The sequence below is a fragment of the Procambarus clarkii genome, chromosome 86 (genome assembly GCF_040958095.1).
Source record: "Procambarus clarkii isolate CNS0578487 chromosome 86, FALCON_Pclarkii_2.0, whole genome shotgun sequence".
In the NCBI taxonomy this organism is placed as follows: Eukaryota; Metazoa; Arthropoda; class Malacostraca; order Decapoda; family Cambaridae; genus Procambarus; species Procambarus clarkii.
The window spans coordinates 12144380-12158900 of NC_091235.1; the positions used below are offsets into that span (position 1 = coordinate 12144380).

At 48.1% G+C, this 14521-nt stretch overlaps 1 protein-coding gene across 2 annotated transcripts in view; it reads left to right on the top strand.

Moving 5' to 3' along the window:
- LOC123769483 (nephrin) overlaps positions 1 to 14521 on the top strand; it is a 362317-nt gene that overhangs the window by 256164 nt on the left and 91632 nt on the right. For both annotated transcript variants that reach the window (XM_069317115.1, XM_069317116.1), the window contains exons 8-10: positions 2514 to 2824; positions 3603 to 3756; positions 4887 to 5015. In XM_069317115.1, coding sequence (XP_069173216.1) covers positions 2514 to 2824; positions 3603 to 3756; positions 4887 to 5015 — 594 coding nt within the window. The remainder of the gene's footprint in view (positions 1 to 2513; positions 2825 to 3602; positions 3757 to 4886; positions 5016 to 14521) is intronic.

A 14521-nucleotide genomic window follows, 5' to 3' on the forward strand; every position in this document is an offset into this window, starting at 1 on the left:
TGCAACATTGAGAACGCGTCGACACCCACAACTCTTGCTCAGAAGGTCAACTGTCTTCCCGGTTCCCATATCCTCTTTAAACTGTCCACAACACACATACCAAGACTTGCATTAAGCTTCCATGTTTTTCTTTCGACGTTACTGAAACCTACGCCGCTAATGGAAAGTCAACAGCAAGAATGCTTCCTCCCTCTTGAAAGTTTCTCTGCAATTAACCAAAACTAATTACCAGGATCATCTTGAAAAACTTCTCCGCGCGTCAGCTTAAAGACGTTTTAACAAGCTGATAACATCTCTGGTGACTTTCAAGAGCAAAGGTAAATATTTGTAGAAACCGTTAAGCCAGTGTGAGTATATAGCACTTGGAAGGGATATGAGGACAAGGACATGGGATATGAGGATAAAGAACTGGGAGATAAGGACAAGGAACTGGGATATGAGGACAAGGAACTGGGATATGAGGACAAGGAACTGGGATATGAGGACAAGGAACTGGGATAAGAGGACTAGGAACTGACATATGAGGACAAGGAACTGACATATGAGGACAAGGAACTGGGATACGAGGACAAGGAACTGGGATACGAGGGTAAGGAACTAACATATGAGGACAAGGAACTGACATATGAGGACAAGGACATGGGATATGAGGATAAAGAACTGGGAGATAAGGACAAGGAACCGGGATACGAGGACAAGGAACTGGGATACGAGGACAAGGAACTGGGATATGAGGATAAAGAACTGGGAGATAAGGACAAGGAACCGGGATACGAGGACAAGGAACTGGGATACGAGGACAAGGAACTGGGATATGAGGACAAGGAACTGACATATGAGGACAAGGAACTGGGATACGAGGACAAGGAACTGGGATACGAGGACAAGGAACTGGGATACGAGGACAAGGAACTGGGATACGAGGATAATGGACTGGGATATGAGGACAAGGGGAATACGAGGACAAGGAACTGGGATACGAGGACGAGGAACTGACATATGAGGACAAGGAACTGGAATACGAGGTCAAGGAACTGGAATACGAGGACAAGGAGCTGATATATGAGGACAAGGAACTGGGATATGAGGACAAGGAACTGGGATACGAGGACAAGGAACTGGAACACGAGGACAAGGAACTGGGATACGAGGACTAGGAACTGGGATACGAGGACAAGGAACTGGCATACGAGAACAAGGAACTGGGATACGAGGACAAGGAACTGGGATACGAGGACAAGGAACTGGGATACGAGGACAAGGAACTGGGATACGAGGACAAGGAACTAGGATATGAGGACAAGGAACTGGGACACGAGGACAAGGAACTGGGATACCAGGACAAGGAACTGGGATACGAGGAAAAGGAACTGGGATACGAGGACAAGGAACTGGGATATGAGGACAAGGAACTGGGATACGAGGACAAGGAACTGGGATACGAGGACTAGGAACTAGGATACGAGGACAAGGAACTGGAACACGAGGACAAGGAACTGGGATACGAGGACTAGGAACTGGGATACGAGGACAAGGAACTGGCATACGAGAACAAGGAACTGGGATACGAGGACAATGAACTGGAATATGTGGACGGAGTGGCCAACAACAGAGACCATCGAGGATCGAATCCCGACCCTCCTATTATGATACAATACAAGACTTTCGTTATACCGACCAGTCCAAGTAGATGGAAGTAGTAGATGGAGGTAGTCCAAGTAGATGGCGGTCTCTTGAAGAGGAATGACAAGGGCGGACTCTCCAGTGTGTGTCCACGACCTCAATATACGTGGCCGTGGCCCAAGCGGTGTCGTTATTAGGCGGAGCTACTGGCGCAGCCCCACGAAGCAGGGAATGAGCAGACGAGAATAGCAGAAGTAGGTAAGGTGTTGGAGAAGAAAGGATGGATAGGGGAGGAGGGCAAGACGTGTATGAGGGAGTTATGAGGTGACGTTAATGAGGGTAAAGGTTCAAGTAGTGATGATGTGTTAATAGATAGAATAGTGTTAAACAAGTGAGGAAAAATAATGAGGTTGGGAGGAAATGAGGGCTGATGAGAACAATGGGTAAACATGCAGAGATGAAGCAGTGAGGGGGATGAGACCCAGTTAGAAAGGTACTAGAAGTAGGCGAGAATATTGATGGAAAACAGTGAAGCGTGAAGCCACAAGGATTGACGTCTGTTTTCCTGCCAGAAAATAAAGCAGCTTCGTCATCCTCAGACATTTTTGTATTTTTATTTATACATTTATCGCGTGAAGAATTATAAATGTTTGGGTTAAGGAATATTCTTGTAGCTGATACGATGCTCTAATGTCTATTTTATTTTCCGATTATAGATCATTAATCTTTCGTCTCCAGTGCTTCTATAGACTCTCAGAGGCGTCACACCTCTTTATCTCACTCCTACTTACTCGCTGTCCGGGTACATCAAGATTATCTCTCGGGGCTCATATTTTACCAAAAAATCGAAACGTGACTAACGATCCTTCATCTCTCTCTCTCCTTCACAGGACCTCCGCAGCCTCCGATCCTCCACGGCTACAGCGAAGGCGCCGGGATCCGCGTCGGGAGTCAGCAGCGGATCACGTGCGTGTCGAGGGGCGGCAACCCGGCCGCGCACCTCCAGTGGTACCGGAACGGACAGAAGATCCCCTCGCAGAAACACAGTATTGACGACGTCAGCTCGGCCGAGATCGAGATCGTGGCCGAGCCCCAGGACAACGGAGCCCAGTACCGGTGCGAGGCCCACAACGCCGCCGCCTCCTCCCCCGTCAGCGTCTCAACCACCCTCGTTGTCCACTTTCCACCCGAAACTGTCAAGGTACATTTTATCTCGCTATGTTGAACAAAAAGTTCCAAGTAGCACGGGCTATGGTGAGCCCATAGTGGACTTACCTGGCATAGGAGCAGGGCTAGAAACTGTCAAGGTACAGTTTCCGTTCTGTATCTGTCGATTAATTAAAGTTTTTTTTCAGCTTTTGATTTCGACAGAATAGAAACAAAATTTGCTTGTGAAAGGAGAGCAATGTATTATTTTTTGTTTTTAATTTATAATTTTTAAGACTGAGCTCTTAAATACAAACAAGTTCCCAGTAGCGAATTTAAATTTGACGTCTTTTTGTATATTTATTCATCTTATAATTTTTTATGATTAGAATATCTACTAAAAATTTGAGTCTGCCTTATATATATCCAGCCGTGGTTAGTCTAGTCTTCCCATTATATGACTAGCCCTACCTGTTATATGACTAGCCTTACCCATTATATAACTAGCCCTACCCATTATATGACTAGCCCTACCCATTATATGACTAGCCCTTCCCATTATATAACTAGCCCTACCCATTATATGACTAGCCCTATCCATTATATGACTAGCCCTACCCATTATATGACTAGCCCTACCCATTATATGACTAGCCCTACCCATTATATGACTAGCCCTACCCATTATATGACTAGCCCTATCCATTATATGACTAGCCCTACCCATTATATGACTAGCCCTACCCATTATATGATAAGCCCTAAATATTATATGACTAACCCTCCCCATGTGGCTCGTTTCTTAACACATATTCTCCCCTGCTTGGTCTCAGATCTCAGGCAGCCCATCACGGCTGCGTGCGGGCAACCAGGCAACGCTGAGGTGCGAGGCTGGCTCTTCCAACCCTCCAGCCGTCATCACTTGGCTCCGGGAGGGATACCAGATGTCAGGGCGCGTCCAGGAGACATCCCTCACGCCCAACGGAGGTGGGCCTTGCTTCTCCCTCAAGTGCTATATGGCCTACTTAGTGGTTTCTGAGAATTAGCTTTTAAATTGTTAGGCTAGGGAAGGGGGGGCATTTAGATTCCTAGATCTAGGTGAGTTCTAGGAGGATATTGAAACAGTGCGGTGGGATGGAATCTCCTCTTGATTGATCAGACACTCAAAGGAAGGGAATTCGGGATTTGGTAACCCAAGCTTAAGGGATAGTATTTAAGACATTAATTCACTTCAGGGACGTTGTTGTCAGTCTTGGGTAGAATGAGGTGGCCCTCAGGGCCTACTTAGAGCCCTTTTTAATGTTTATTATATAGTATAGATATCTTGCTGTCATATATGGACAAACTTCGGTGACACCAGGTATTTATAAACGCTTCTTGGAGATATTTGAAGCTTTGAGACACTCCATACGTCATGATTAATTAGGGAAATGGAGGATTAATTTTGTTGACGTATCTCAATATTTTGAGATAAGTAATGACAAAAATTGAACACATGTGCTCTCCAGTGTTGATCTTGGGACAGTTATGGATTATCTTTAGTTTTCATTTGTATATAATGTAGAAAGATGCCTGTATCGGGCTGGTTATAATTGTGTATTGTATTCTTCTCTCCTCCCCTCCCATCTCTCTCTCTCTCTCTCTCTCTCTCTCTCTCTCTCTCTCTCTCTCTCTCTCTCTCTCTCTCTCTCTCTCTCTCTCTCTCTCTCTCTCTCTCTCTCTCTCATTCTCTCTCTCTCTCTCTCTCATTCTCTCTCTCTCTCTCTCTCTCTCTCTCTCTCTCTCTCTCTCTCTCTCTCTCTCTCTCTCTCTCTCTCTCTCTCTCTCTCTCTCTCTCTCTCTCTCTCTCTCTCTCTCTCTCTCTCTCTCTCTCTCTCTCTCTCTCTCTCTCTCTCTCTCTCTCTCTCTCTCTCTCTCTCTCTCTCTCTCTCTATATATATATATATATCTCTCTCTCTCTATATCTCTCTCTCTCTCATTCTCTCTCTCTCTCTCTCTCTCTCTCTCTCTCTCTCTCTCTCTCTCTCTCTCTCTCTCTCTCTCTCTCTCTCTCTCTCTCTCTCTCTCTCTCTCTCTCTCTCATAATTCCACTTCATTTACTTCCCCCCGCCCGTCAGGTACACGTGTGGTGAACGTGCTGACGCTGAACTTGACGGCTGCTGACGACGGCCTGACGTACACCTGCCAAGCCGCCAACACGGCCCTCGAGAAGAACGTACGCCAGTCTATCACTCTACGCGTCAACTGTGAGTAAATCAACTCCTTCAGGCTCCTATACACCCTCCCCGACGCTTACAGGTTCTTGTCTACGTCATGCCGATGGGGAGCCCTAGATATCAGTTGGTGCGGTATTCTAGGGCAGGGTCTTATGTGGGGGGTCTTATGTGGTGGTCTTATGTGGTGGTCTTATGTGGGGGGTTTTATGTGGTGGTCTTATGTGGAGGTCTTATGTGGAGGTCTTATGTGGGGGGTTTTATGGGGGTCTTATGTTGGGGTCTTATGTGGGGGTCTTATGTGGTGGTCTTATGTGGGGTCTTATGCGGGAGGTCTTATGTGGGGGTCTTATGTGGGGGGTCTTATGTGGGGGTCTTATGTGGAGGGGTCTTGTCGTTAAGGATGTGTGAAACCTTCGAGACAACACACTCATATTAACTCAAATTGACACCTGATGACAACAAAATTTTAACATATATAAAAATTATACAGTATATTAATTTGCAAAAAAAAAAAAACACACAATATCGGGATTTCTAAGACCCTCAGGTTAGGTTCGTCCGAGCCTAAATACGCATTCGTCAATTTTAACGCTCTGCGTATTCTAAATTTGTATTTTCTCAGATATAAGGTAGTACATATTTCGTACTAATATATTATTTCTATTCGGCACGGAATATTAATATTTTGTGAAGAATAGTTAGGCCTAACACTTTAGGTTAGGTGGTTTGAGTGAAGATTAAGCCACGCAAGAGATGGCACGAGCATGAATAGGCTATAAAACCTTTGTTGGTTACTATTGATATTTTTAGTACTTGGTGTAAAGCATTTGGTGAGGTGGAATTCAAGCAGAGAACGAAGCACTGCTCAAGAAAAACACACAAGTCATCAGTTGATGTTTTTATTCATAAACACGGGGGGGGGGGGGAAAGGGGGGGAGGGGGGGAGGCATAGGTTAATGAGGTTTCGGTGTTTGTTGATGAGGACGGGTTGATGTTTGGGTATTAGTATTTCATTCACTCGAACTGAAGGGACTTCTCCTGTGCCAGGTAAGTACGACGGGCTCACCGTACTGCTTGATACCTGCTTGATATCAAGCACGTATCACCTGCTACTGTGTGGATTGTGAGGAACTTTTGTGGAACAGTCTGTGCGGAACTTTTTGTACCGTGTACATGAATCTAAAACAACATCTGATTGAACTCGGACCTGTCAAACATGAAGCCACAGCCTTACTAACAGACCAGAATGCTCATAATAAGAGTCTTAGACATTTTTAAGACCCCTTATTCTTAGGCTCTTAGAAATTTTCACATTCTAAGATTTAAACCCCCCCACCCCCCTCTCCCCGCCAGGTATCGTTGTTCTCTCTCTCTCTCTCTCTCTCTCTCTCTCTCTCTCTCTCTCTCTCTCTCTCTCTCTCTCTCTCTCTCTCTCTCTCTCTCTCTCTCTCTCTCTCTCGCTCTCTCTCTCTCTCTCTCTCTCTCTCTCTCTCTCTCTCTCTCTCTCTCTCTCTCTCTCTCTCTCTCTCTCTCTCTCTCTCTCTCTCTCTCTCTCTCTCTCTCTCTCTCTCTTTCTCTCTCTCTCTCTCTCCATTACACAGAGTCTCTCCCTCACACCCTTCTCTCAATATAAAAATGATTTGGACGGCGCGCGGTCAATCACGCAGCGCGAGAAATTCGGCGGCACGAGTTTTCCAGGAGGACAGGTTGACTGACACCTGTCTTTAAATGAGTTCCAGTGTGAATTTGCTGGAAAACTGGAAGGGTCGTTGAGTTCTGAGGCCAAACACATTTGTTTGTGTGTACACTCGTCTAGTGGCGCTTCATATGGTTGAGCTTCAGCTCCTTGGCTCCCTCTTCAGTTTTAAACCAACCTTCAATAACTGCATTTGAAGCTGTGTATTGTACTTGTGAGTCCTCTGGTACTTCTACTTTACGTAGTGTTGCTGCTCGCGTCTATGGGTAGATCATGTTTACAGAACGTCAAATAGACGCTATTTGAATAGACAAATAGACTCAATAGACGCAGGGCCCGAAGTGTTCAGAGTGCGTCGAGGTCGGGTGCCTGCAGTGTGTGTGTGTGTGCCTTCAAACAAGAAAGTGACGCGCTGTGTGGCCCAACCACTGCCGGTCTCTCTGACGCATGACGTTATAGATCGCCTCCCATTGGTTACACTAGGTCACGTGACTCGTAAGTCGTCATCGTCGATGACTATGACTTCAGAGCTTTACCAAGTGCCATCCTGTCCGACGCCTGGTAGAGCTCAATGTAATTTTGTGTATTATCAATATTTGTTTATGATTTACACACACACACACACACACACACACACACACACACACACACACACACACACACACACACACACACACACACACACACACACACACACACACACACACACATTTCTTTTTTGTATCGAGGTGACCCCCAAGGTGAAACTACTAACCCTTGCCCAGGATGCAACCCCTACAACAATTGCCAAACTCCGGGGGTAACTACATACTACTAAGCGGAAACATGCCCAACTGTTCCTGTCCTGCCCGGGTATTGAACCAGAGTCCCTCGGTTGTGAGCGGAGAACGAAGCCCACTGCATCTTATTAATACATGTATGTCGAAACACAGGCTGAAAGGAGACTCTATACAAAATATGGACAGTAACTTTGGCACCATTTTGGTTCTTAAAGCTGCCTTCCTCCTCCGTGGGAGAAGATGTATGGGAGAAATGTTAAAGAATCTGATGTAGGTGAATGTTTTTAGAGTGGGTGATTACTGACGGTAGAGGCGTCTGGGTGTGAGCAATCGGCAAGGAGCGGTAATGGAACCCAAGTAGAGAAGGTTTGGACTAATGAGAGTAAAAACAGGGTAGGAAATTAGAGAGAGAGAGAGAGAGAGCTGGAAAAGTTTGGAGGGTTGGAAAAGTTTGTAGGGGCTTGAAAAGTTTGAAGAGCTGGAGAAGTATAGAGAATTGGACATATTTGTTTGGAGGGCTAGAGAAGTTTGGAGGGCTGGGCATGTTCGTTTGGAGGTCTAGAAATCTTTTTTTTTAGAGGGCTGAAAATGTTTGAAGAGCTATAGAGAAGTTAGGTCTGGAAAAAAAACGAGCGGGGAAGAGGAGGAGGAGCCGAGATATGTGATAACATAGAGATATCAAATTAAGGTGAACTAAAGAGCAAGACTCGTAGACTAAGGTAGACTAAAGAGCAAGGGAGTCGAATGTGCAAGAGGAAGCTCAACTAGAATACCCAACAGAACTAGAAGAGGGAATACAAGGCTGGAAGGCAGGATGTTTGGAAGACCCAGGAGAGCTGGAAGCTTAAGAAGTGTAGATGTACCACATATATAGAGTGAACACGACAGAAGGTGTTCAGCAGATGGGCACAGATCTCTTGAGATCCCTGTACCCTGATCCTGGAACTTTGTTGTGTCAGTAACCTCAGACTCAAGATAACCTCAAGACGGGTTACAGTAAGTCTTGGCCGAGGCCAGGCCGGACTCAAGGGAGTAGAATGACTCCCCTGAACTCTCTCCAGGTAGACGACAGTCTCTGCTGATGAACCTGTCAGTATATACGGGACCATATGCTGACTCAGTGAGCTACTTTATATTTGCTAAGACGACCTCAACCTGTAGGCGCTGAGTAAGATGTCCCCGGCCTCATCTCAGTGAGTAAGATAACCTCCGGCCTCTACTGGAGTTAATTTCATCCACAATTTAAACAAATGGTTTTAACCAGAAAATGATTTATCTAAAATACAGTTCACTCAAACACACACGCAAGGAATGCCGCAAGCGTAGCTCTCATCCTGTAATTACACTTAGGTAATTACACACACGCACGCACACACACACACACACACACACACACACACACACACACACACACACACACACACACACACACACACACACACACACACACACGCACACACACACACACACACACACACACACACACACACACACACACACACACACACGCACACACACACACACACACACACACACACACACACACACACACACACACGCACACACACACACACACACACACACACACACACACACACACACACACACACACACACACGCACACTCAAACACCCCCAACACCCACCAAAATGGAAAAGATTCAAAGTTGCGCAAAAATGGGCCGCGATTAAGCAAAATCAAACATTCACCGAAGAACTTGTTCTTCTTCCCGCTAGTTATTCTCTCGATCGGAGTAAATTCACCCTTATGGTAATTACCAGGTATCTCGCCTTAGGAGAATAATGACGGCAAAGGGAACTCCTTGCTCCTTAGCCTGGACCTGTCCTGGGCTCTGAGGCCCAAGGCGGGCCCCGTCCAAATATATATGAAGAATGAACACTTATATATATATGAATGAAAATTTGGATTGGGTTTACAGTCGATTTGGATTGGTTTATAGTTGTTTTCATTTTGTTTATAACTGATTTAGTTTATAGTTATGCATTTTTAGTGCTGTTTTAAATTGTATGATTTATCGGAATTATCTTTATGTTCTACGATTTTTTTTTACGCATCGTATCTACATTCTTTTGTGAGTTTTTCTTTTCATATTTCTTTGGCAACGTTGTCTTTGGAAGAGGAGTGAAAGAGAAGGAAGAAATATTTAAGACGTCTTGTTGTTTCTTTTATTGTGTCACTTCTGCTTCTCCTTTCAAGGTTGCTCTAGTGTGTATATGTTCCAAGGTGGCTCTATTGACTAGAGCAACCTTAGAACATATACACAATAGAGGTAGCATCCCAGTTTAAGAGCTTTGCTGTAAAGAGTCAAGGAAAATAAATTGGATATATTGCTTTGACCTTTATTTTCTCTCGTCGAATGTCCGTTCAAGAGGCAATGGGTAATGGGGAATCACTCACTCACTCACTCACTCACTCACTTACTCACTCACTCACCCACCCACTCACTCACTGGCTTTGTTAAGAGCCAAGTGCACACCTTCAGTGTACTAAAAGACTCATGTAGACCTTCACTCACTTCACTCACGCACTCATTCTTCGGGTAAAAGGACTCGTGCACTCCGTCTTATCTCTAAGCCCATCCACTTGACAGGCTAAAAGATAACCCAAAAGAACCGTTTAAATAATAAATGGCAGGAGGTCCTCGCTTATCCGGCCTGCAGAGCAGCGGTTGCTACCTCACTCTTTTTTTTTCCAGTCGCCATTTGTTAGAGAGATACATCAGGGATTATGACCCTTATGGCGCAGGTTCGTAGGTGCGGATAATTCGCGTCTTCGAAGTGGGGTCGAAACTCGACCTTCTGCCGAGGAGGTCGAATGGTCAGGACCCACGGGGTAAAAACGTCAGGAATCAAGCCATATATGGGGGGAGGGAAGGGGGGGGCTGGGGCCCAGGATATAGGGGGGAGGATATAGGAGGGGGGGGGAGGCAGGGGAGTTGCGCAATGAATTACAAACACTTCAGAGGCACATGTAATGGCCGTTGAAACTATACGTTATGATGACAAATGACGCTGGTTAAGTGTGCTGCGTCTGCTTGGTTGGAGGTTTTGAGGTTCCTTGAAGCATCTGGCTGATTGTCTAAGTTGTGGCACTCTGGGGGTCAGGGCAGGAGGGTATAGCACTCTGATGGTCAGGGCAGGAGGGTATAGCACTCTGGGGTCAGGGCAGGAGGGTATAGCACTCTGGGGGTCAGGGCAGAAGGGTATAGCACTCTGGGGGTCAGGGCAGGAGGGTATAGCACTCAGGGGGTCAGGGCAGGAGGGTATAGCACTCTGGGGGTCAGGGCAGAAGGGTATAGCACTCTGGGGGTCAGGGCAGGAGGGTATGGCACTCTGGGGGTCAGGGCAGGAGGGTATGGCACTCTGGGGGTCAGGGCAGGAGGGTATAGCACTCTGGGGGTAAGGGCAGAAGGGTATAGCACTCTGGGGGTCAGGGCAGGAGGGTATGGCACTCTGGGGGTCAGGGCAGGAGGGTATGGCACTCTGGGGGTCAGGGCAGGAGGGTATAGCACTCTGATGGTCAGGGCAGGAGGGTATGGCACTCTGGGGGTCAGGGCAGGAGGGTATAGCACTCTGGGGGTCAGGGCAGGAGGGTATAGCACTCTGGGGGTCAGGGCAGGAGGGTATAGCACTCTGGGGGTCAGGGCAGGAGGGTATGGCACTCTGGGGGTCAGGGCAGGAGGGTATAGCACTCTGGTGGTCAGGGCAGGAGAGTATAGCACTCTAATGGTCAGGGCAAGAGAGTGTAACACTCTGATGGTCAGGGCAGAAAGGTGAGTTTTTCTCACCTTCCCGCTCGGCGCCACCCATCTGAGTCTCCACAGTTCCCGACGGAGCCGGCGTGAAATGTTCTGTCCCTTGAGCCACTTCACTATATGTTTATAGACAGCACTTTTGGGGGGTAAAAATTCGGTGTTGGTCTCCCGGCGTGGAATCACTTCCTGCGTGTACACCGGCCTCCTGGCGGCGCCCTGGGGCTCTACCCATCCAGGCTAGAAGGCGCCGTGGGGACCTAGCCATCCAGGCTAGGAGGCGCCCTGGGGCCCTAGCCATCCAGGCTAGGAGGCGCCTTGGGGACGTAGCCATCCAGGCTAGGAGGCGCCTTGGGGACGTAGCCATCCAGGCTAGGAGGCGCCCTGGGGCCCTAGCCATCCAGGCTAGGAGGCGCCCTGGGGCCCTAGCCATCCAGGCTAGGAGGCGCCTTGGGGACCTAGCCACCCAGGCTAGGAGGCGCCCTGGGGACCTAGCCATCCAGGCTAGCAGGCGCCCTGGGGACCTAGCCATCCAGGCTAGCAGGCGCCCTGGGGACCTAGCCATCCAGGCTAGGAGGCGCCCTGGGGACCTAGCCATCCAGGCTAGGAGGCGCCCTGGGGCCCTAGCCATCCAGGCTAGGAGGCGCCTTGGGGACGTAGCCATCCAGGCTAGGAGGCGCCTTGGGGACGTAGCCATCCAGGCTAGGAGGCGCCCTGGGGCCCTAGCCATCCAGGCTAGGAGGCGCCCTGGGGCCCTAGCCATCCAGGCTAGGAGGCGCCTTAGGGACCTAGCCACCCAAGCTAGGAGGCGCCCTGGGGACCTAGCCATCCAGGCTAGGAGGCGCCCTGGGGACCTAGCCATCCAGGCTAGGAGGCGCCCTGGGGACCTAGCCATCCAGGCTAGGAGGCGCCCTGGGGCCCTAGCCATCCAGGCTAGGAGGCGCCCTGGGGACCTAGCCATCCAGGCTAGGAGGCGCCCTGGGGCCCTAGCCATCCAGGCTAGGAGGCGCCTTGGGGCCCTAGCCATCCAGGCTAGGAGGCGCCTTGGGGCCCTACACATCCAGGTAAAAATGGCGGTTTCTTTCTCCTCAATTATCGGTATAATTCATTCATCAAATTAACATTGCAAATTGTGTGAGTGGGGAGTCAGAACGAAACACTTAGCTCTTCCCACTAAGGTGTTTGGTAGATTAACTAACTAACCCTTTTCCCCCCTTCCACGAGACGAATAGGATGGGACGAATGGATGTGATATATTGCGAAATAATGTGGCATCTGGACGAAAGTTTGTGACAGGGCGGAGACGAAGGAAGCAGCAAAGTGCCCACCTTTTGCCATCAGTGTTGCCACCTAAACCGCACACATTTTTGCCGTATTTGTCCTCTATTGTCGCAGTTTATAAACCGAAGCTTCAGTCGTTTTATAGACCCTGGTTATAAGATTCCCTTGTAAGCGGACCAGGTGGGTGTTAAAAAAAAAAGAATAGGAAACAACCGGATTTGTTTAGGTGTAGGAGTATTATCCGAATGTTCGAAAATAAAAGAAAATGAGAAGAAATGTAGCTCCCGACCCCCTGATCTTGACCCCAGACTGGGTGGGGTCAGGACGATATCACGAGGAGTAACAATTAGTGTTCCTACACCCACTGAATACAGTCAGTGGCAGCCAAACTGTGTATTTAGCTTCGCTCCACTGTCTAAGCATTCATTGCTCTAGTACACTGCACATAAGAGTCGACGATGATATAGAAATGTATTCATGATGTATACTTGAGGTTGTCGAACCTCAAGTATACATCATGAATACATTTATATATCATCGTCCTGTCCTTAAAATTGTGGATGGAGGTGGCTTCCACAACAGCTTCTTTGAATTTATTCCACTTGTTGACCACCCGTACAGGGTACGAGTATTTCTTTACATTCTTTCCCTCTCATTTGTGTTTCCAGCTTCCACCTGTGTCCTCTTGTCCTGCTATCAGCTTAAAAGAGGCGCTCCTTGTCCACCTTGTCTGTGGTATACATATGGCTGGTATTCATAGGGCTGGCATACATAGGACTAGCGGGCTTTGCATATATATAACTTCTTAAAATATTCCTACGGTTATTTAGAAATGGCCACACTTTCTCCTGACACCTAATATGTCGCAGTTTATTTGACGGAATCAACCAATTCGTTTATAATTCGACGTATTGGTTAAAAGTAAAGCACCACAACATTGCCGTTTTCTATGTATCGGCCTCAATAGGTGTTTGGGTTCGTGGATTTCTGGATAGGCAAAACAGCTGCAATTTGGACGGAGTGGCAAATAAAAAGAACGCGCTGGATCTGTAACCGCTTTCTAAGACCCTGTTAATTTTCCATTTTTCCGACATTAATTCCGTAATGTATCCGACAACGGCCCATCGCCCAACCTTCTTCCACTTAGGAATAGATTTTCATTTTAGGCCGGACTGCAAGAGTCCCATTTGGCGTAATGCATTCAGTATCGCACGCGAACACGTGTGCTTTTCGTGGGTATACCGAGATGCTAAATGTTGGCTGAGATATATCTCTCTGGGATGAAGGGTGCGCCCTGGATTACTGATAAGGAAAGCCTGTGTTTACGCCTGCTCTATTGACGTCTTGTACAGGAGCTCTCGCCTGTCGCAGCTGTAAATAGCATGTAGAGGGTCACTGCCGTCTGTCTTTGATGTAAATCGCATGTAGAGGCTTGCTGCCGACCGTCTCTGTTGTAAATAGCATATAGAGGCTCGCTGCCGACCGTCTCTGTTGTAAATAGCATATAGAGGCTCGCTGCCGTCCGCTGGAACCGTAAATAGCATATAGAGGCTCGCTGCCGTCCGCTGGAACCGTAAATAGCATATAGAGGCTCGCTGCCGTCCGCTGGAACCGTAAATAGCATATAGAGGCTCGCTGCCGTCCGCTGGAACCGTAAATAGCATGCAGAGGCTCGCTGCCGTCTGTCGCAGACCTGTCATTTCCCGACCAGCCCGGCGTTCGCTGCAATTATCTGAACTTGTGGAAGGGAGCGGAGGTAGCCCAAGGTCAGGGCTACTCAGGACGTGGGCGTGGTGTTGTTGCTGGCGGGCGCTCACGCCCCTGTTGTTGCTGACGGAGCCCCCACCCGCGCTCCTTCGGTTGATGCTGGTGGGCCCCACCCACGAGCATTCTCTTGATGCTGGCGGGCCCACACGCTCCTTCTTTTAATGCTGGCGGATCCCTCCACGCTCCATCGGTTGATGCTGGACGCCCCCACCCACGCTCCTACTAACGTTAATGACATGTT